General features: G+C 34.6%; 1 protein-coding gene across 9 annotated transcripts in view; it reads right to left on the reverse strand.

Moving 5' to 3' along the window:
* NAV3 (neuron navigator 3) overlaps window positions 1–24,363 on the reverse strand; it is an 867,875-nt gene that overhangs the window by 360,104 nt on the left and 483,408 nt on the right. For 7 of the 9 annotated variants that reach the window (XM_082418855.1, XM_082418848.1, XM_082418851.1 and 4 more), the window contains exon 1: window positions 123–22,869. The exons of the other annotated variants lie outside the window; for them this stretch is intronic. In XM_082418855.1, coding sequence (XP_082274981.1) covers window positions 123–365 — 243 coding nt within the window. In that variant the 5' untranslated portion in view covers window positions 366–22,869. Of the gene's footprint in view, window positions 1–122; window positions 22,870–24,363 lie in introns of those variants that run through there. 9 annotated transcript variants of the gene reach the window in all.

The following is a 24,363-nucleotide window of genomic DNA, read 5'->3' on the forward strand; positions in this document are numbered from 1 at the left end:
ACTTACTTTCTTACACCGGTATTCCTCTACTACTCCCCAGTTCACAGCATGTTTTATATTCTACCTAAAAGGAAATTTGCATTTCAGCTCTATAAGTCTGTAGGTAACCTTCAGCCACTAACCTTGCTGTCTTCTGTCTCCTTAGCTTTTCCTTGGAGGGGTTTCTTCTCTTCAAATTCACAGGCTGATTGTAATGTGACCTGACAAGAAAGCATTGAGCTCTCTGATTCAGTAAGTTCCAAAGGTCTCGAAGAATAGTGCTGTGACCCAGTAGTGCCAAAATTTGGTATCGGAAGAGCAGTATGAATAGGCTTTGACCCAACAGCTGGCTGCCTCGGTTTTGAGGCAACCCCAAGTACAGGCATGGCTTCTATAAAAGTATCTTCTTGCTGCCAAAGAAAATGCTTCTAACCTCAGTCTGGTAGACTCCAACTTTAGTATTTCCAGAACAAATACTTTAAACAAAACTAGCAGTCAACATGATTTAAAAAAAAAAAACAAAAAAAACACACAACTAATAATATAACTTTCAGGAAGAGGCAAAACTCCCCTTCATCTTTAGTTAAGTTTCTTTCTTGCTGGCTTGAATTCTCATATTCTCATTCTCTCATATATCCATTCTCTCTCTCTCTCTGCTCAGTGAGTCTGTGTCCATGTAATATTAACTATTCCTTTGGGGAGGAAACTTTTCTTGAAGGTAACTGCTACAAAGCTCCTTCTCTAGGATTAAAGAGCTCCTAGTTTTACCTTTTCTTCTCACTACAGCAGTCTGAGTCTGAGCCCTGAGAGTGAAAAAGAACAAAAGGAAAGCCCTTCAGTCCAACTGTCAAAGCAGCCAAAAGACCACAATAGTGGAAGGACAGGCATTCTTCCTAACTTCAGAAATAACCAGCCTGCATTCTCTTTTTAAAGAAAATTGTATTTCCCCCAGCTTAAAAAAAAAAAAAAAAAAAAAAGAATGGACACGATTAATGGCCAAAACAAACAGCTGTTGGAAGAACTTTTAGCCCGGAAACAATCTCAGCAATGAAGCTGTTTGTCTGATTTCCAGCTATTTTTCACTACTGACAGCCATGAACCACGGTGTTCATTCTGTTTCATCCCATGAAATCAGGTTAAATTCAGGCAATAGCAGCTAAAGCTGCTAAATCATTCAGTAGATTATGCCTGTCTAGGTTATGGAAATATAGTAAATACAGAGAACAGGGCACCAGATACATAGTAATCATTTAACATTTAATAATGGTGATAATAAAAATATTTAGAGCTAATACATATGGGAAATGTACTACATAGCAGTTACTGGGCAAGCACTTCATCCTAAAAGAATACCACCTTTGAATAGGAGACAAAGGCCCTTAGAAGTAATTAGCTTAAGGTCACAGAAAATGGGGTTTCTCAAACTGGGTTCAACAAACCACCACCTGCAGTGCTTGCTAAAAACATAGATTCCTGAATTCATCCCAAATCTACCAAATAAGAATCAGGAGGGAGAGGGAGAAGTTTGAGAACTGAATTTAAATAAATTAATTGATTCTCCTAGACACTAAAATTTATGATCTGTATTTTACTTGATTTGTAGCTTTATAGTTCAGGGAATGGACTCTAAAAGGCTTGACTGCCTGTAGTCAAATCTTTGCTTCCTCACTTACTACCTGTATGAATGTGGCAGTTGCTATGACTCAGTTTCATCTTCTGTAAAATGGGAAAAAATCTGTGCTTCTTTCACAAGGTAGTTGTGAGAATTAAAGAAAATAAATGGATGAAGTCATTAGAATAGAGTCTACTATATAGTAAGTGCTCAATGAATGTTAGGTATTAATGTTATTAGAAATATAATAGCCTTGAGAATTACTGAGGTAAGTTCAAGAGGCATAATTGAAGAGTTTGGCCAGGATCATAGGGTTAACATAACTGAACTCGGTAAAATCCTGAAAATAAAAATGAGATAAATTTATAGTCATTTTTTCCCATCAAACCTAACAGGAAAAGCAGCAATGACTCCTAAAACACACTGCCTTTTAAAGCCAAGCTTAAGTTGAAGGCAGTAAGAGAATTTTAACCAGGCTAGATTTTAATATCAGTGAGTTTGAAAAAATATAATAAAACCTCATGACATGACAATTTGCTATTATTCATTTACAAGAAAGAGAGAGAAAAAAAGAACTACTATGAACACTACAAATATGCTTGTGAAAAGAAAAAATATGATTGGTTAGTCAACTCTGATATTTTCTAAGATAGAGTCACACTCCTATATTTAACAGCTTGATTGAAGTAAAATTTACACATAATAAAATTCAGCAATTCTAAGGAAATAATTCGTGTCACCAGCACCATAAACAAAATGTGGAGTATTTCCTTCATCCTAAAAGCTTCTTTCATGCCCCTTTGTAGTCAACATCCCACACCCAACTCCGGCAACCCATGAAGTGCTTTCTGACACTGGTTTTGCCTTTACAAGTACACGTTTAAATGAAATCATGCAGTATTTTTGTCTGACTTTGTTCACTTAGCATAATACTTTTGAAATCTGTCCATGTTATGTGTATCAACAGTTCTTTCTTTTGTATAGCTGAGATGTATTCCATTGCATGGTATGGCACAATTTGTTTATGCATTCTTCAGTTGAAAGACATACGGACTGTCTCCAGATTGAGGATATTATGAACAAACCTCTATAAATACGTGTATATGTTTTGTGTTGATATTATTTTATTTTCTCATGGATTAATAACTAGGAGGGGATCAGCATATATTTAACTATATATGAAACTACCAAACTGTTTTCCAAAACATACCAGTAGCAATACTTCACATTGTCAATCATTTAGCCATTTTAGTGAGGTGCATAGTGCATCACTGCAGTTTTAATTTGAATTTTTCTAATAATTTATTGATATTGAGTATCTTTTCATATGTTTATATGCCATGCCATCCATATATCATCTTTGGTGACATATCTGTTCAAAATGTTTACCAATATTTTTGTCTTATTATTGAGTTTTAATAGCTCTTTATGTATTTTGGATACAGGTCCTTTCTTAGATACATTTTTTAAAACATATTCTCCTAGTATACAGATTGCCTTTCATTAGGAGAAAATTCTCTATATATTTTTCACATTATTGCAGTCTTGAGAGCAGAGGCCATAACTAACTGTCCTTTTATGCTAAATTATCTTTTCTAGGATTCTGAGTTGTAAACAGCCTCGGAAGACTTCTATCTAGAAGCAAACAGCCTTGGAAGATAGGAATGGTGTTTCCCCTGAAGTAAAGAGTAGATTTATTTGCTGTATATTTTAATAAAAATCATGTCTCCCTCCAGGAAAAAAAGGTGACACAGGTTTGCTTACAACTAATTATAAAAGATTTGTGTTCCCTAGGCTCAAAGTTCTTCTCCTGTAACCCAACCTACTGCATATGCAGACATCACCTGGCCCTCGTCACACTGTCCTGTAGGAACTGAGGCTAGAGAAACCTACAGAAGAAAATACGATATTCTGGCTACTGCTGTTGCTCTAAGTAATAAACCATCTCTGGTCTCTAGTAGAGAAGTCTAATGTCTTCTGCCAACACCCATGAATATATGCCAGGTTAACTTATTAGCTTTCAAACAGAGTAAAGTCTCAGATGCCTTACAGTTCTTGACACCCTTTAGTTATCTTAATATTGTCTTTTAACAATATCATCAGTTTTTGCTTTATGTATTTAAAGCTTTATCACTGGCTTCATACACATGTAGGATTATTATTTCTTCTTGATGAGCTAGCTGTCTCCTTTAACATCCATAATGAAAATACTTTCTTTATATTTGTTAGTATTTCTTATTCTAAAGTCTACTTTGGCAATATTTTGATTTTTTTTTTTTTTTTTGATTAGTGTTTGGTATAACTTTTCCATTCTTTGTACCTTTACAGCTAAAGTGGATTTCTGTTAGGGTATACGTTTTTAATCTTGTTCTTTTATTATCTCTGACAATCTGTGCCTTTTAATTGGATTATTTAGACCACTTCAGATAAATGTAATTATTGATATGACTGGTTTAAGTCTACCATCTTACCATTAGTTTTCTATTTGTTCTTTATTCTTCTTCCCCTTTTTTCCTGTCTTCTTTGGATCGATTCATTTTTTTTATGATTCCCTTTTATGTCTGCTATTGATTTAATAACATATAGTTCTATGTCTTAACATTTTTTAATGGTTACTCTAGGGTTTACAATTTAAACCACTAACTTATTACAATATACCTTCAAATAATATTAAATCACTTTATGTATAATGTACAGGTCTCACAGTATTTTATTTTCATGTTCCCCTCATATTTTTTGTTATTATTGTCATACATTTTCTTTACATACATTAAAATAGCACATTATTATGTTGTTCTAAACTGTCAATTTCCTTTTAAAGAAAAACAAAAATGAATAAAAATGCATTTTATGTTTATGCACATAATTTCCATTTCTGGTGGTCTTTATTCCTTTTTGTAGATGCAAATTTCCATCTGGTATCATTTCCCTTCTCCTTGAACAACCTCTGTAAAATTTATTTTATTACAGATTTGCTAGTGATTAACTGTCTCAGCTTCTGTTTGGCTGAAAAAGAGTTTACTTCACCTCTGTTTTTAAAAGAAATTTTTTTCTGAGTATAGAATTCTGAGTTAAAAATTTTCCTTCTTTGATACTTTAAAGATGCCACTCTATTGTTTTTCATTTGCATAGTTTCTAAGGAGAAGTCTGTTGTAATTCTGATCTTTGTTCCTCCCTGTGTACTGTGGTTATTTTATCCAGCTTTTGTTATGATTTCCTCATTTTAGTCATTTTTAGCAATTTGACTTTTGTTATGCTTCTTTGGTTTTGTGTTGATTGGCAGTCTTCAGAGTTTTGTCAAATTTGGAAAATTTAGAACAGTTATTTCTAAAAATATTTGTTGCCTCCCCCTTTCCTTCTGGGGCTCCAATTACATATGTGTTGGACCATTTGCTTTTGTACCACAGGTTACTAATGCTTTCCTTTATTCTTTAGGTCTTTTTAACACTGTTTTTCATATTGCAATCAATTAACCTCTATTGCTATATTGTCAAGTTCACCAACCTTTACTTCTATACTATTTAATCTGCTGTACCTTATCTAGTGTATTTTATTTCAGATAATGCATTTTTCTTCTCTAGAAGTTCCATTGAGTGTTTTTTGTATCTACCATTTCTTTTCTCACCGTATTTATGTTCTCTTCTACCTTCTTGCATTTATGAGGAATATTAATAATAGTTGTTTAATATTCTTATACATGAATTTTATCATCTCTGCCATTTCAGAGTATGTTTTTATTAATGGATCTTTTTTTTTCCTCCTGGATATGACTCATGTTATACTGCTTTTTACATGTCTGGTAATTTTTTCCTGGATGGGAGACATTTTGAGTTATACATTATTGTGTGGTGGATTTCATGTGGTGTATGACTTTGTAAAGGCACAATTAAGTTACTTTTGAGACTTTATTACAAGCTATTTTTAAAAAGGTACAGAGCAGCTTGTTGTCTAGGGCTAGTTTAACACCACTCCTAAAGAAATACAATTTTTTGAACTCAAACAAATGCCTATTACGTGGCCTCTCCACTCCAGCTGGGGGAAATACCCAGTGTCCCCAGACTTATGTGAGTTCTGGGAATTGTTTATCATACCCCTTTCTGGTGCTTCTTTCCTTGACCTTTGCTTGTTTCTTCTCATACAAGTACAGTGTAGTCCTTTACCAAACACTGGAGGAAACGCCTCTGTAAGTTTCCAGTGTTCATTCTCATTCTCTCTCTCTCTCTCATTCATTTTTCCCTTCCTTCCTGGTACTCTGTCTGAAAATTTTAGACCTCTAGGCTTTCCTGAACTTTGATTTCAGTCTCTACAACTCAGCACAATGGCTGGACTCTACGTGGGTTCTCCAGACCTTCTCTGGGATCTGGATATTGCCTCCAGGCAGTAAGCTGGCACAATAATAGTACTGTTTTTTAATTATCCTTCCCTCGGGTATTACAGACCTGCGCTGCTTTTTATCCAATGGCTGAATAATATTTTTTTTTTATATTTTTGTCCAGTTTCTAGTTGTTTAAGACAGGAGATTAAATCATATCCCTATTAATCTATAATGGTTAGAAGCAAAAGTAAAGAGTCAGATCCTAATTTTTTTTCTCCAATCCATCCTGAAAACTGTTTAATGTTATTAGTTTTTCACAATATACCTCAAAACCTTTATTGGTTTGTTAGCCTCCTTCATTTAGCTGAGAACGTCCTTTAAACCTTAGAGAAGAAATATTTTGTACTGACAACTTGCAAGATGTTTGACTGATTGGGTTAGATTGTCTGCCAGCTCTAATGAGAAAATTCAAATAATAAAAACTAATACAGGATACAATGAGCATGGAGTTAAAACTCTTCTCCAAACTTGGCTTGAAGAACTTAAAACACTAAGATCTGTTTTAGAATGTCTTTCCAGAATCCCCATTGGCACCATTCTTTTTCAGATATCTGGGAAAAATTTGATGCAGAGAGAAGTATTAGCCATGTAGTATATATGAGGGGGCAATAAGCCAAGATATGCCTTTATTGTGGTATTAAGCAGGGAAAAAGAAGGTAAACCAGCTGGTTCAAATATAAAGGTAGGTGAGGAGTACAAAGGAGCCAATAATAAAAGTTAATGGGCATTTGGAAATGCACATCATACCCACTAAAATGAGGAACAATTCAGGAGAGGTGAAAACTAATTATATTTGCTCTATGGCATATATTTAGCATCTTACAGGCTTCCTTACAATATACTACTGATATAGTTAATTGAGCAAATAAAATTCACCAAATTCAGAAGGCCTCTTAACCACAAAGTACAATGAAAAGCAAATGTAGTAAGCTTTGAAATGGCACTTCACGTTGATATTCTCCCTTTCAGAATATCATCCCCCAGGGTCAAAAATACACACATCTGGAGAAAGGATAGTTATTTTATTAAGACAAAAATCTCTTTGATAGTCTTGCCAGATAAATTTCAGTGTTCCAACAAGACAGTAGACCTTACTGAAAAAGGACATTAATACTTTAAAAATAGTTACACTTGAAAGGACTACTCCTATTGGCATATAAGTACACAAACACACTGTGTTATGAAGGTAAAGAAAGGGAACTTAAGCCAAGTTCTGATAGTTTGGTCCTGGAAAATGCAGCCAAATAATTTTAGGCATAGCAATATATAAAAACACTTTTTTATAAAAGTATGTTTTTTTTTACTACTGTTCTCTTGCCACTTTTAATTATTTTCAGCTATTTTTGAATATTATATATAAATACGAATTGGTTAAAATAAAAAGAGATGACTGTTTAAAAGGTATCAATAAAAATGTTGTTTGCAAAGGTTGTACTTACTAGTTGTGAAGAATTTGTAGGAATATCACTTGGAATATTACACATTCTCATATCCTGAGCATCCTAGGGCATGATATATAACCATTGCTCTTACTCTTTCAGAATAAAAATGTTAACTATCCCCTACTTTATTTCAGATATATTGAGGGTGCACCAGGATTCTTTCAGGAATTCAGAAGAAATATTTTCTAAAGTTCTCTTTTTAACTTTATTTTCAGATTTTAACCCAAAAAGTGAGCTGAATTCATTGTTGCCTGTGATCAGGAGATATGTCCCTTAGTTTTAGCAAAGGGAATTTCAGATATAACTAACTTTCATCTCCATTCTAGGAGACCACCCAGAAGACCCACCCAAATCAATAGCTTCGCAAAGGTGGTCTTTATCACATCATGCAATATTTTACTAGGAACCCTGGGGATATTTCAAAACAGCTCTGTGTGTGTGTGTGTGTGTGTGTGTGTGTATGTGTGTGTGTGTGTGTGTGTGTGTGTGACACAGAGAGAGAGAGAGTGAGTGAGAGAGAGAGAGAGAGAGAGAGGCGGGGAGGAGAGGAGAAGTACTGAGAGATTCAGCAAGATTCCCTATTACTCATCCTACCTGAAGGCATGAAAATAAGAAATGGGGAATTAGGAAGAGTGAGGAAGAAAACATGAGGTCTAAGGATTGTTCTCCTACTATCCTGAGTATTTTATTCAGGTGCTTGGTCAGCAATATAATATTACATACACATTAAAACCATCTGTTTATTCCACTGAACAGAAGTAATGATCCAGGGCCAGCACTCGTAGTTATAGTGCCTTCCACACCTGGACTGGTGCAATGCACAATCTTCCCAGCTGTATGCAATGGTCCTATTCTCAACAGCCCAGAAATAAAATAAGACTAATAACTGGAAAACCATGTTTTTGTATCAGGGACATCTAATCCGTTGGATTCAGAATATATAGAAAATACACCATAAAAGATGCAAGCTTCAAATATATTCTTAAAAAAGTCTGAGGGAACACTTCAAAGTTTTCTTTTTCTTTCTTATCTGCCTTTCACCAAAATAGTTTTCTTTACGTATTTCCTTTTAGACATTATATTCATCCTGACCTTGACATGTTTTCTTTCCCAATCAGTTTTCTTACTAAAATATTGATGTCCAAATATACATTCCCTTCACTTCCACATTATCCGAATCTCAAGGGTTCCTTTTCTTGAAATTTCACAAAGGAAGAATGATTTCTGACAGCAGTAGAAACAGTTGCCTAACTCTTTCTTACATATTTTTGGTCATTGCTTTTATGAACAACACATATGTTTCCCTAAATATCTTCCTCTTTCCTGTTCTAATTGCTTGAACCTTGAACATGGCTGAGTAGAAAAGTATACTGTTGATAAAGTATGATAGACTTCTATAAAGATGACTTTTAATTAATTAATTTTAATTAATTTAGTTTAGGAAATTCTTTATTGTTATCAACATAAGATATACATGAGGAGCTTCTAATTTTTAACAAAGTTGAAAATTTAGGCTAAGGTTAAGATGTTTTGTTTTATTTTCCTCATTTTATTCCTTGTACCCATATTCTCTTGCTAAATATTTTCACAAAAACATTTTGTTTCTCATTCCCCCCACAATGCTTCCACAAAATTTTTATAAGCGTTAGGGGCTAGGCAAGGATGAGAATAGGGGGGAAAAAAAGGATAACTAAATTTGGTATCTAAAACATCAGCCTATTTTTCATTTTTCAATAGCTATATTTTTAAGAATTAGATTCCTCAAACTTAGAAGAAATGAGAATTTTAAAATTTGCTAATAACATGCTACTAAGTAGCTGGTGATAAGGTAGATTTTCATCTAATAGAAGAGGAAGTTTGACTCTTAGTTAACCTCAGCTTAAAATCCTCACTATTAGTCAATTCTTGTACTTTCAGAATGAGTAGCATATTTATACCATGGTTATGTTAATAGTCAGTCCAGACAAAAAGGAAAAAGAGGGTGAGGGGAGAGGGAATCACCAAAAAATGTATAAGGTTCCCAGTGGTCTCATAAAAAGTTCACAGAAACATCTATTGCTGCCACGAGTCTTCTCTTTGCCAAGTTCTATAACAGTACCAAGAAGGTTTGAAATCAATCAATTCCACTATCACTGACAGAGATCTCCTTAGTCACTGAAAATGCCTTCAATGGATTTTAAGAATATGGAGAGAATTTGCACAGCCAAAATAAAATAGAATAAAATACCATTAGATTTGCTGAAAATGGGATGGGCTGAAGTCTATCAACTGGCATGATACATCCTACATGTGAACTTGGAATATAGAAACAGGGGGAAGAACAGTTTGCTAAATTTTAGAATAATCTCACTTTTCATTACTTAAACTTGGCTTATAATACATGCATTTTCATATTCTTTATCGTAAGTAAAACAAAATCTCTCACATATATTTCTGGAATTAACAGAAAAGAACTGTCTCCTCTTAGATGCAGGCAGGATGAAAGAGGAAATGTTAGAGATGAAAGGTAATGTGTTATTTGTCTCCTCTCCTCTAAACCCCGTCTGATGGAGACCATCAGATGCTAACCTGGATGAGGTCACTGAAAACAAAGGGTTCACATACTCTTAGTCTTGGGGACAACACTGCCAACTTTCCACACTTTCCAACTTTCCACACTTTCTGACAAAAAACAGGCAAACAAAACAAGACAAAACACTTTGAACAAATGTAAATGGAAAGTTTCATAATTCGAATTGGATGGGCTAGATTCTTCTCCCATAAAGCCAATTTCCCTGTTTCCTATTAAGCATTAAAATTACTCGTTAGAAATATATCATTTTCATAGGACAGCTTTAAAAACCATGCCCCAAAGGATGTGCATTCTAGAAGTTTTATTTCTGTAATTCTTTCAGCAATAACAGCATATTTGCATTTTGTATTGTACATATCCCAGACTCTCATGAAACAAGATATTTGGGATTTCTCTAAGAAGAGCATTATGAGAAATCAATTCAATTCAATTGTATGGCTTACTCTAATTTAGTTAAATTATTAAACTCCCATGTTCTTTGAAGTTATTCATCAGGAAGAAATCCTTACATGCCCTCTTCCCCAAACACAAAAAGCCCAGTTTCTACATATATTTATTTCACCATACCTCAGCTTCTAATTCATCTGCTTATTGTATCTTATCTAAAAAGTGCTACCTCAATAGCCCAAAGCTATTAAGTGATAAGATCAGGTTCTATACTGTAGCCCTCTTTCCTCTTGTTAGAGAGGAACTATACAACAACATTGCCTGATCGCTGAAAGATGCTTAGACACACATTTACCCAGATGAATTTACCTCTGAGGGTTAAAGGGAGATAAATGAGAGACCAGTGGTGATTTTTTCCCCACCAGCTTGCATCTCTCAGCTGGGTTTTAAAAGCTATCTTACAAAACAAGCATATGGAGACCATAACTGCTACAGTGTACATAAACAAGAAAAATAATGACAATAACATGCCATGAAAACTATAATAAAGGTGAAGTGACCATTTAATTGCACATCTGGCAATGTTAAGAGCTGAAAAGGAGAAAATGCTGAAGAGAGGTTAACATTTGCCTCTGCAGTAAAAAAGTAGAGTGTGGTCTTGACAGAATCAATGGAAGAACTTTGCAAAGCATTTTAATCAACAAGCAGTGCCGTCAAGGAAACTTTACTCTAAAGTAAAAAAAAAAACAAAAACAAACAAAAAAAAACTCAGGTAAACTCAGCAGCTTCTCCTCTTGAGTTTTTCTCCAAAAGATCTGACTTACACAACGCATCTATGGCATAGAACAGGGCTTATTATTCCTTCACAGAATATTCAGTAAAAGGGTAAAATTATTAGTAAATCTTAAAGTAGGTACAGCCATTCCAGGCTCACAATCTTAAAACAGTGAGCTCCATTTAGATAAGCTTTAAAGTTTGGTTGCCCACTTTCTTTCTCTCCAGTTTACATTTTATTGGTATATTTTCTTTCTCAGTATCTGAGCTCCTACAAGCATCCTTCCAAAAATTGATCACCAACGTGTACACAGTAAACTAGGTTTAAGCATCAATAACTAGCCAACCAGAAGATGGAAAGAGTATAATAAATTGGAAAAGAGAATGAAAAAATTGAAATCAACAGGAGCAACCACAATTTGACGGAAGCATGTAAAATACCAGCTATGCAGACACAGAGTCACAAAATTCAGTTTGTCAATCAGCAAGAATTCATAGAGTTGTTAACATATAGATGGCACTTTATCATTCTCTCTGAACTTTTAGCTTTAAACGTTCACTGGAAAACAGTGAAAATTCCCTCCATAGGTTAGAGATCATAACGGTGTTTAGAAGTCAGCTGAAACTTAAATAAAGCCCTAAACCCACATTATTTACTTCAAATAACTTAAAATATTTGCCTATTGATATAAAAAACTTTTTTCCCTCCAATTCTGGCTTAGGGAAGTGGGGAGAGGAGTGGCAAATAATAAAACGAAGTAAACGTAAAGCTAAATGGAAAAAGATATCGTGTTTGTAAGTAAAATTCAAAGCTGACTAGACACAAAGACTGTAGGGTCCATAGCTGGGCACCATTCAAGAGAGAAGCAGATAACACTGCATGTCACAGGCTACCTGGTGGCTTCATCTATCATTTTTTCTAGTCATTTGTGCTCACATTGGATAAAGAACTTCTAGATAGTCCTGGATGATAAACTCACAGGAAAGGGAGCAAAGGGAAATAAATGCCATTATCTTAGAGCTGATCTGAAAATACTGACCCAGTACCAATTCTACCCAGAAAGTGAAAACCGTGGTTTTCCAGTGTGTTCACTTTTCAGAAGGCTGACAAATTCCTTCTCTCTGTACAGATGCACCTTCTTCTCTGACTGAGCTAAAACCACTTATTTACATATTGATCATGGTGGAGGGTGGTCATCAAGTCTGAAAATATAGATGAATACATTAGATGATACATGGATATTACAGTACAAATCATTAAAAACAGTCTACGTTTCCAGACTTCCTGCTTCTAGTATTTTTTTTAAGTCTTCATTCTTAACCCCTTCCAATGAATACTGTGTTCATTTCCCCCAAACATGCCTTGTAATTATACACAAATCTCCACCAATTCATTCTTCATTACTCTCCCATCAAGTTTCTTCCTGCCTTTGAAATTCTGTCTTATATTTCCTCAATACTCCTGGCTCTTATTCCCTGTCCTCTCGAATCATTTGCCATATGAGACTAGCTTGACACATAATATAATGTATTTCAATTCCCCACCTCTGTTAGTGCATACTCATATATTAAGAGGTTCCAAAATACCATAAAATATCAATAGAAAATTATCCAGTTCTCCTTAGACATCAGATTATTATTTTATTGGAATATCCAAAAATTACTAAGTACCACACCCAAGTTCTAGTTTTGATAGATCATACTTGGCAATCTAAAAATTACAGTGTACAGTTCAGAAAGGATGTGGAGATGAGATGTAGGGGAAAAAAGATTTGATGAATTATGACATCTCAGGAAGCCATGACCACACTTTATATTAGAACTAAGATGTTCTAATATAAAGCGATAATTTTATAAGACTACGATGTAATTTTAAAAGCTACAACTTACTGGAGATGATATACATGATAATTTAAAAAGCCATACATCAAGGGGTGTATCAGGATTGCTTTAGTGCACCATATTTAACCTATCTACTCATAGTAGAGATCCTTAGCCTACCCAAATATTTAAAATGAAAGGTCAATATTTACTATGTGCTCCTGAAAATGCATATGCTGTAATTCTAGTAATGAGAAAATAGTAGCATAATAACATAGCAGCATCTTCACAGAACAAGATGTTCAAGTTTCACCACTTGGATTTTTAAAGTAATTGTATCTCTGCCCACTCTAGTATCCTCTGGATCAAGGGAGATCCTTAATTGCTTCAATATAAACTATATAAGTAACTGTCATGCCATAAATAAAAAACTGCACTGAACTAAATAGTAAGTTATGACTAAAATTACTGTCTACAAATTATTTGCTTTTTGTATTATTTATTTATTCAGCCTCAAACTTTACTTTGAAATAACGAAGAACATCTGACTGGTAGTGAATAGAGCCAGAACTAAAATTCAAGAAACATGTATCCCCCGTTCCACCATCAGCACTCACCACCTTGTCAATTGCATTGCCATGCTCTGATGTTCATGTCAGTTCCCACCCCTGACAGTCTTCAAGGATCCCCTCCATTAACAGTGCCAACTTAAATGATAGCAAAATCAGCACATCTTGCTGCATACATCTTAACTCTTTGGGAAAATTAAACAAAAGCATCTCTTCCTCTCCCTAAGTTGGGGATTCACATTCCAACCGCACTGATTAATAGCACCAGCAGAAGCAACTTTCTAATCAACATTTTAAAACCATGAACCATCTTAAAACAGTCTTAACTTGTTTTCAAGCTTGCACATCCAGTAGCTAATGTGTTTTGTTGGGTTTAATCACAGGTGAGTCCCACTAATGGGCAATTCCAGTCTAATTAAGGAGGAAAGTAGGCCTGTGCTCATGAGGACTCACTTTCTCAGTTTACAAACTGCTTCTCCGCACTTCTTTAGTACTTTCCACAGGATCCAGTGTTTTCCCTGTTTCAATAACTGCCTCTGCTTACCACAATCAGTTGTTTTTATTGGCTCTAACCCACTCATTCCCTTTGAATTCAACCTTTTCTCCCTGTTGATGTTTTCTTGGTATAACATTTCAAATAAAGATCTCCATTGCTTTGGTGTTGCTTTATTTATTTCTCTTTTGATTTGCATGGTGTAGAGTTTGGTGGAAGTAGAGTTCAATGCCAGGCCATGGCAGAGAAAGCAGAATGCCTGATTTGGAGACCACATCTTCCCAAAGGATTCTTGAGAAATTTATCACAGGGCAGGAAATGTTCTCCCCAAATCAGTTTTTCCTCAGCCTATGAAGGGCCATGAGTCTCCCTGAACAATGACACATTAATTCTCCTGGGATATTGGACTTGTGAGTGTCCACCAAACTCTGGCATGATATTAGGTCAGTGGTCCTTTAATGGTAGTGGGCTTCGGAACCACTTGTAGAGCTTGCTAAAACACAGCTGGCCGGGCCCACCCCCAGAGTCTCTGAAATGATAAATCTGGGGGTGGGGCCTGAGAATTTGTTTTTCTAAAAAGTTCCTAAATGCTGCTGATCTGGAGACCGCACTCTGTGAACCACTGTTTTGTAGTGTGCAACACAGACAAGAGCAAGAAAGAGGGTTTACTTTTGAGAATAACTTAGATGTATTTATACTAGATGCCAGAAAAAAATAAACACTGAAGGAAATGAAGACACTGAAGTTCTAGAATTTGCCACCTTTCCTGAAATAGTTTGGATTAGTGCCAGACTCCAATTTTTTGAGTAATTGCTGTCAGTCCTGTGAACCAATCTAGTACTGGCCCTGTGGTTGGTGACTAGTGCTATCCTTCATAATTCCCTATGAACAATCTCTTAGATACACATTTAATTCTGTCCTCCCTAAGCCCTTTTATTTTGATGGGTTCATCTTTCTCCCAGGCTGTTTTCTGCAGGATAGCTTTAGGATTTGGGATAGCCTCTCCATGTATGAATATAACCATTGGAAGGAGGATGCAGAGGAGATACAAACAGAACCGAGGAAAAAAACCAAACAAACAAATCAATCAGGTCTGGTGATCTGAGTGGCAGAAACTGATGGGTACTTTCTTCAGGGCTTCCTAAGATCAATTTCAGATTTTCTGTTACTCTGTTCAAGGACTTCACTCCGGGGGAAAAAAAAACAAACTTGATTCACAAAACTTGGGTCACATCCCTAGTCCTTGGCCAGGAAAAGTAGAGTACCTTGATATATCGTCCTATCAAGACAGTATCCAATGTCTTTGATGGCTGGTTCCCCAAAGTAAAATGAGTGTGCTGTCAGCAAGAGAATGAGTAATGAATTTTGGCAGGTGAAAACAAAAGATGTCCACTGCACACAGGCTCCTTGCTTGTATATAAACTCTGCCCAGGCACCAATGGCTGAGAGAATTCCAGGACCCTTAAGAGTTTGGTGACTTTTTATTTATGAAGACTGTCTATGTCAATCCCTGAGTTTTGCTCAATGAGCAAATGTGATTTTTGTTACATTAGAAAAAAAAAAGTTCCTCTATACTTCACTGGGACTAAGCTCTAATCTCTGAAATAATCATGGAAGTCAGGGTGGGTAGAAAAGAATCATTTATTAAATAGCATTTCATTATTTAAGTTATTTATCTTCATATTTAGCCAATCACTTAAATTCCCATCAGAATAGGCTATCCAGGTATCTCCAGTCCAAGGAGAGTACAAGGTAAGTTAAAGGAATAGAACTGAAGCTGAAGTTTGTTACAATTAAAGAATTTGTATGGCATGGAGTTTAGCAACAGGATGTGGGGCTGTTATTTCAGGCTAGGGCAGTAAAAGAAAACAGAGGAAAATACATGTCTCACTGAATGAAGAAATCCTAGAAGAATGGAATAAAATTTTCTATGCTTATGCTTACCAGTTTGCAGAACATTATAAAGAAATGTCAAGGTTAAGTGTAAATAAAAATGTGATGATGGAATCAAGGCTCTGAAATTAATCAGCATCTCCAAAGTCAAGAATCACCTTACCAGGTTATTCATTTGAGTAGTAAGAAGATAAAAGGCTTAAGGGTTAAAACAAACCAAAAAGTAAACTTTGTTTTTAAACTCACATACAGTAGAAAATAATTTTAATAAGATATGTTTGTGAATAAAATAATCATAAACTTGAAAATAATTTTTTCATTAATGCAAAAATTAACAAAATGAATAGTCATAATATTCAAAAAATGATCTCATCTTAGGATATCAAATATTTGGTCATAATTTGCCCTAAAATCACCATAATGTCATAAAAATATGATCTAGCAATTTTATTCCTGAATAGATAACCTAAAGAATTAAAAACAAATAATTCTAAAATTTGTAAGGAAACACAAAAGACTCCAAATAGCCAAAGCAATCCTGAGAAAGAAGGACAAAGTTGGAGGTATCACTCTCCCTGATTTCAAATTATGCTACAAAGCAACAGTAATCAAAACAATATGGTACTGGAACATAAACAGATACATAGGTCAGTGGAACTGAATAGAGAGCCCAGAGATAAACCCACACTTATAGGGGCAATTAATCTATGATAAAGGAGGCAAGAATATACAATGGGGACTTCCCTGGTGGTGCAGTGGTTAAGAATCCGCCTGCCAGTGCAGGGGACATGGGTTTGAGCCCTGGTCTGGGAAGATCCCACATGCCGCGGAACAACTAAGCCCATGCGCCACAACTACTGAGCCTGTGCTTCTAGAGCCCACAAGCCACAACTACTGAAGCCCACATGCCTAGAGCCGAGCCCATGCTCCGCAACAAGAGAAGCCACCACAATGAGAAGCCTGCGCACTGCAACGAAGAGTAGCCCCCGCTCACCACAACTAGAGAAAAGCCCACGCACAGCAACAAAGATCCAACGCAGCCAAAAATAAAATAAATTAAAAAAAAAAAAAAGAATATACAATGGGGAAAAAGACAGTCTCTTCAATAAATAGAGCTGGAGAGCTACATACAATAGAAGTTAACTGGACCTTACACCATATGAAAAAATAAACTCAAAATGGCTCAAGGACAAATGTAATACCAGAAGCCATGAGATTCCTAGAAGAGTATTAGCAATATTTTTTGGATCTGTCTCCTCAGGCAACCCACTGAATGAGAGAAGATATTGACAAATAATATATCTGATAATGGGTTAATATCCAAAATATACAAAGAACTCTTACAACTTAATATCAAAAAAATAAACAATCTGATTAAAAAAATTGGCAGAGAACCTAAATAGACATTTTTCCAAAGAAGACATACCAATGGCTAATAGGCACATGAAAATATGCAGAACATCACTAATCATCAGGGAAATGCAAATCAAAACCACAATGAGATATCACCACACACCTTTCAGAAAGGTTATTATCAAAAAGTATACAAATAACAAGTTTTGGTAAGGATACAGAATAAAGGGAACTCTTGTGCATTGTTGGTGGGAATATAAATTGTTACAACCACTGTAGAAAACAGTCTGGATATTCCTCAAAAAATTAGAAATAGAACCACTATATGACCCAGCAATTCCACTTTGGGTATTTATCTGAAGAAGACAAAAACACTAATTAGAAAAGATATATGCAACCCTATGTTCATTGCAGCATTACTTACAAGAGCCAAGATATGAATTAACCTAAGTGCCCATCAACAGATGAATATATAAAAAAGATGTGGTATACACACACACAACACACACACACACAGAGGAATACTACTCAGGCATAAAAAATAATGAAATTTTGCCATTTGCAGCAATATGGATGGACTTGGAGGGCATCATGCTAAGTGATATAAGTCAGACAGAGAAAGACAAATACTGTATGATTTCACTTATACTTGGAACCTAGAAAACAAAACAAATGAGCAAACATAAGAAAACAGACACAGAATCATAGATTCAGAGAAGAAAACAGGTGGTTACCAGAGGGGAGAGGGGTGGGAAGAGAAGAGAAATAGGTGAGGGAGATTAAGAGGTTCAAATTTCCAGTTACAAAATAAGTAAGTCACAGAGATGTAATGTACAGCATAGGGAATATAGTCAATAACACTGTAAAGAACTTCGTATGGTGACAGATGGTAACAAAACTTAGGGTCATCATTTCATAATGTATAAAAACACATTTTTGTACAGCATAGTGTACAAAGCACTATGCTGTACACTTAAAACTAATATAATATAGTAAGTCAATTATACTTCAGTAGAAATAAATAAAAGAAAAGAAAATTCAAAGCATGAAAAAAAATACACTAAAAATTACATGTGCATTCATCTTCATAGCAGCATTACTCATAATAGCCAAGAGGTGGAAACAGGCCAAAGGCCCATCGATGGATGAATGGATAAACAAATTGTGGATATACATACAATGAAAGACGTAGCCTGTAAAAGGAATGAAGTACTGATATATGCTACAATGGGAATGAACCTTGAAAACATTGTACTAAGTGAAAGAAGCCAGATACAAAGGTTATATGTCATACAACTCCAATTTCTATGAAATATCCGGAATAGGTAAATACATAGAGACAGAAATCAAACTGGTGGTTGCCAGGGGCTAAGAAGAGGAGAGGAAATGAGCAACTGCTTAATGAGTACAGGGTTTCCTTTTGATGTGATAAAAGTTTTAAGGAACTAGATTGAGTTGGTGGTTGCACAACATTGTGAGTGTACTAAATGCCACTGAATGCCACTTCAAAATGGTTAATTTTGTGCTATGTTATCTTCTCTTATTTTACAGCATTTCCAGTGAATGCCTTTCTTTCTTCTTTCCACCTATCCATGTCCTTCTCTTCTTAGAAAGGCAATTCACATGTCATTTACTGATTAAGACCTTCTTGTTAATTCCAACCCCAAGTTAACTTTCACTTCTCTGAGTGTTTATACTGTATTTCATATTCAGTCATTCAGTCAACAAATATTTGTTAAGCACCCACTATGTGCAGGGCACTGTGTTAAGTTCTGGAAAAGTTTTGGTGAGCCCCTTACAACAAATGAGAAGAATTATATTATCAAACTAAAGAAGGCTTACCATCAAATCAATAAAAGTACTTTGAAAAAAAGAAACATTCCTTGAGAACATCTAACTAAATAATCTGACTGAGACTTGGGGATGGAGGTTGTCAGGAAAGGGTTCTCTTAATACCTGTTTTATCATATATTCTCTTAATTATGAATTACTATAATTAATTTTTCCATATATTAGAAAACAAGGCCAAATACTATGCAAATTATCATGCTCTTAAATGATACTGAAAGAATGGAAGAATGGGTGGATGATCAGTAGATATTCATGGCCTATAGGAGTAGATGGTGAAGAACTGGATAGAGATACTACCACCTAATAGCTGATAACTACAATACTAATTAACACTTTTATTCTTTAAGTTTTAAAAATTCATCTACTATGCACATTTACATCCCATTTGAGAGAAATCTTTTTCATTGAAAAACGTTCAATTTTTCCCTTTAAGAAATCTAACTGCCTTCAATATTTATTATCAGTAGTCATAGCAGGGGAATCTGATATAAAGCTATTTGTTTATTTTTATCATTTGCTGCATATTTTTAAATGAGCAAGTATTTTTGAATAAGAAAGCTTAATAAAGCTGATTTAACATAAATCTTTTAAGTGGCAATTTAAAAAAAAAGACAATTTGAATATTGGCCTACTTTTATTCATAATGGCTTGGCAGAAATATTTGTTAAGGAATGAAAAGAATTAAAAAAATTTTTAAGAAACATATTTGTTGACATTATACCTGAAATGTCTTAGTTCTATTTTAATTAATTGCCCTAACGTATTTAATCCTGGAAAGAAAAATCTGCTTATTAGCCTTGTTGGTCTGCAACATTACGCTAAGTTTTAAAGTATTTTCTTTTTCTAAAACAGTTATCAGTCTATAAATGGAATCATATAATATCACTTTAAAACAATCAATTATTCACTAAGTAATAACAATCAATTATTCACTAAAACATAAAAACATATAATGGATCTTGTACCCAAAAAAATGTGTAAAATGACTAAGAAGTTCAGAAAACCGACCAACAGAATTTGGAATTAAACTGAAAACGAAGGCAAAACCCGGATCAATCCTGAGCAGAACAGTTTGAATAGTCAGGCATTTGAGAATCTGGTTTTAATAGATACTTGATTTAGTATTTCTACAACAGCAAAGGTGACAAGCCAATAAAAATATTTTGCAATTCAATTTTTGCTGCACTGGAGCAACCAGGAACCCAACCAAAGGCAGATCTGATACACAGACCAAGTACATATCTGCCAAACATTAAAGCCAAAATGATTTGTAATTCACCATGGAAAAAGCCACACAAGGGTGGTTTTGCTATGAATTTGAAATTAGCAAGTTAACCCAATTTAAAGGACAGAGTTCAAACATAAAGAATAAACAACCCACATCAGCAAAGTATTTTTTTTATTCTGCATTTTTTTCATAACTAAAAAAAACAAAAAAAAACAAGAAAGATAGTAACTCATTCCTCAGTTCACTGGCTAAAATGTAAACAATATACCAAGGAAGAAAGCTAGACAGTGTGACACTGTCATTAAAATATAATCGAATATAGGATGTTGCATAATAAATGTACCCTTTAAATTGTCTGAAGGGGTTTTCAAAGTACTAGGCACACAAGAAGAATGTAATTTTTAAAGCTTTTTTGGGCTTCATTAACACAGTTTACTTGAAACACATTTATATTACCCTAGTATCCACTTACAGAAAACAATTATTTGACCCTCTCAGGAAAAACTGTTTTCCTTTTGAATCCCTGGGAATAATAGCAAAAGCATTTCTTCTTTTTCCATCTTTCCTTCCTAAAAATCAGAGATAACCTTGACTGAGCTATAAATGTAAATCACACAGTTAATCTAATACGAAATTCATGACATACCTAACTTCTCAAATCTCTTAGGTTTGGTTTTCCTAGAGTCAGTTACTGTGGGAGGATTAATTGTATTTGCTATAGAAAGTCATTAATGTATTTTTAGCTGATTTCTGTCCAGTAACCCCTGAACATCTAGGCTAACTTGGGAAAGAAGAGAAGACTAGAAAAAAGTGCTATTCTACAAATATATACCAAGCATCAAAATATATAACAAACCCTCTGGGCAAGAATCATTTCTCATATTCTTATATTCATGGAAACACTTTAACGCCAAAGGCTTCTTTTAAATGATGTATTCTTTTAAAGAGTGGTTTAGCCCACTTTTATGTTTATATGTACAATTCTAGGATGTTCAACATGGAGCCTGTGAGAGACTAAATGACCATTCATTCATTTATCAAATATTGAGTCAGCAGCAGCTATGAGCAAAAGTGCTATAAAGAGTAGAGAGAGATGTAAGGAATGTCGTCTCTCCCTCAGTAGCTTACTAACTGAAAAGGAAGCTAAGATAAGACCTTTTCACTTAGAAATCATGAAAGAGTGAAGATGAACATCTCTGATGGGCTAAAGGAGTTACCCCCAAAGGGCTGAAGAATGAAGAATTTTGGACATGAGGGGCAGCTCTTAGTTTTTCCAGGCATTAAACTGAAGTCTTCGGGAGCAAGTCACAGCAAGCATTCCAGGTTGACTCATCATTAAGTAAAAAAACCCAAGAAAGAAAAAGTTAAGTTTTATATACTAAGTTTTCCAATTTGGATGGAGCACACTACTTTTTCAGAGTTTTAGTGAAATAAAATATCGCCCAAGTTCCATTTTTATTCATCAAAGAAAGAAAGAATGCAAAAAACATATTAATGCGTTCTAAGGCTCTGAAAATCAATACCGTAAGTACACAGTGTCAAAACAGAAATTCTAAAATCACGGGAAAAACATATATCCTTCTCTTCCTCAGCATGTATGTTTGTGTGAGAGAGTGGCAAATAAATGTTGAGGATGTGAATTTTAAAAATAGGAGAAGAAATTAAAATTCATGTATAATTAATTTTTAAAATCCATTACATATCTATGCCTTTTTTTTTTTAACATCTTTATTGGAGTATAATTGCTTTACAATGGTGTGTTAGTTTCTACTTTATAACCATTACATCTCTAAAACCACTTTGAGGTAAGGTTCAGTTTTTGTTCACAATGACAGTATTTTTAATGCATGCTATGTAATGATATAAATTACATATACAGTATTACATATATATGTGCATATATACATATATATATACACACACACACACAGTACGGTATGTGGTCATGTAAACGGGGGAAAGGAACTAATAGTTACTGAGTAATGTCTATGCAGTAGCCACTCTGCCACGTTGCTGTCATATACTTAGCTCACTGAATCCTGAGTGCCATACTTTGAGCTAGGTTATAATAGCAGTTTTTTGTTGTAGGGAACTAAAACTCTGTGAGATGCAATATTGTACCCAAGGTAAATCTAGATGTATTAGAATCTGAATTCAAAAATAATTTTTTTCAGATTCTAATGCTCAGGTAGGCAAAGCAAAGAAACATATCATTTTTGGTAAGAAAAGACTGTTGTCATGTTTTTCCCTAATTGCCTCTTTAACAAAATCATAGAATCCACTGTGAAAAATTGCAATGTTTTAAAAAATCATGAGGCGTATCCTGGGTAAATAAGTACAGAAATAAATGAGGAATGTTCTATTATGTGTTTTATCTCACAAATCTGTGTCCATTAAAAAGCAGGTCTTAAAAATATTCCCCCAATTAATTCTTCACAACTCATTCTGACATAAACTCAGATATGTAGGCCACTTCCACAGATGCCAAAGTCTGTTGTTTCTTCTAATTTTAAAAGCAGAGTTACATAATCATTTCTAAATAAAATCGTAAATTGTTTATAGACCATAGTAGTGCCTATTATACTTAAAAATGACAAGAAAAATGCCTATTTTCTTTGTTAGGAAATATTAGAAAACTAAGGCTAATATCAAACCAATGACTTTCGGGGGTCAAATGCTCCATTTTATAGATAGTAACCGTCAAAAATTTTCACATTCTCTCAAGAAAAGTATTAGCCCCAAGAACATACCATTATACATTCACTAGAACCCATTTACTTTACACCACGATAGCAAACACATGTGATTTGTAGATTTAAATACCTCAGTTTATTAGCTATGGCAGTTGACTTCCATGTTCCATTTCTGCTTTGGGAGAGTTTCATTTCTAAAGCCCACCCATAAATACAGCCAGTCCCTTCCTGCTTACCCTCTTCCCTTTTGGCCTTTACCTATGTTTTGCTGGCCAAATTGAATCTTTGCAGTGGCTGCCAAGTTCAAGGCCTCAAAAGCCATCTCATGGCACTACTGTTGATGTTCCATGAAAGTCCAAGTCTCCTACTATTAAACTATTATTCAAACCCATGGTTTGACATGTTTTAACTGTTATACCTCTCAGAAAGCAAGTACGTATGATGGTGAGAATGACGCCTTTTAACACAGTATTCTACTTGTGTCATTAATTTTTTGGGACATTGACTCACTGAGATTACTGTTGAGATTCTGGAAGAATCAAATAATATAACAGCATTATAACTAAGTACAGATAACGTAAAGCACTGTAATTACATACATTCATTTCATATTTAAAATATATATTATGTGTATACAAGCCCATGTATACACATATAAAATTTGTGACACTGCATAAATCAGAAGTCTGTGTTCTAATGTCAGACCAACAAATGTCAATTGTCACCTCTACCACTTACTAGTATATAACTCTGGGAGAACTCATTAGCCTCCTAGTATTTCACTTTCCTGTTTGATTTTTTTTTAATGAAAAATAATAGTCTATAATAAGGCTAAAATAGGAGAATGTATGTGAAGAATTTCACATTGTGTGTGACATATATTAAGAGCTCATTTATTGTTAGGTGCAGTCACCATCATAAGCACCATCATCACTGGGGGAGGAATAAATTTTCTCAGTATTTATCGCCAGTCATAGCAACTAAACTTTGGCTCAGTCACATTCTGACTTAAAAATTATAATGAGACAATAATTCTTAATAAAGGATCATGTTGACTTTAAAATCACGTTCAATGATTTATCCCCTTTACTTCATTAACAGGAAAGCTAATCAAAGCATTAAACATAAATTAAAAATCCAATAAAGCAAGGAAGGCTCAAAAGTTATATTTGTAGTAGCCTGTTACAAGAAAGAGCCCCAATAATCATATTTCCTGGTGTCCAAACCTTTGTGTTATCTCCTCTCACGCTGACTCCTCCCACATGTGCTTTGGCCAATGGAAGAAGAGCAAACACTATACAAACAGATGCCTTAACGGTAC

The sequence above is a fragment of the Balaenoptera physalus genome (genome assembly GCF_965194825.1).
Source record: "Balaenoptera physalus genome assembly, chromosome: 13".
Classification (NCBI taxonomy): domain Eukaryota; kingdom Metazoa; phylum Chordata; class Mammalia; order Artiodactyla; family Balaenopteridae; genus Balaenoptera; species Balaenoptera physalus.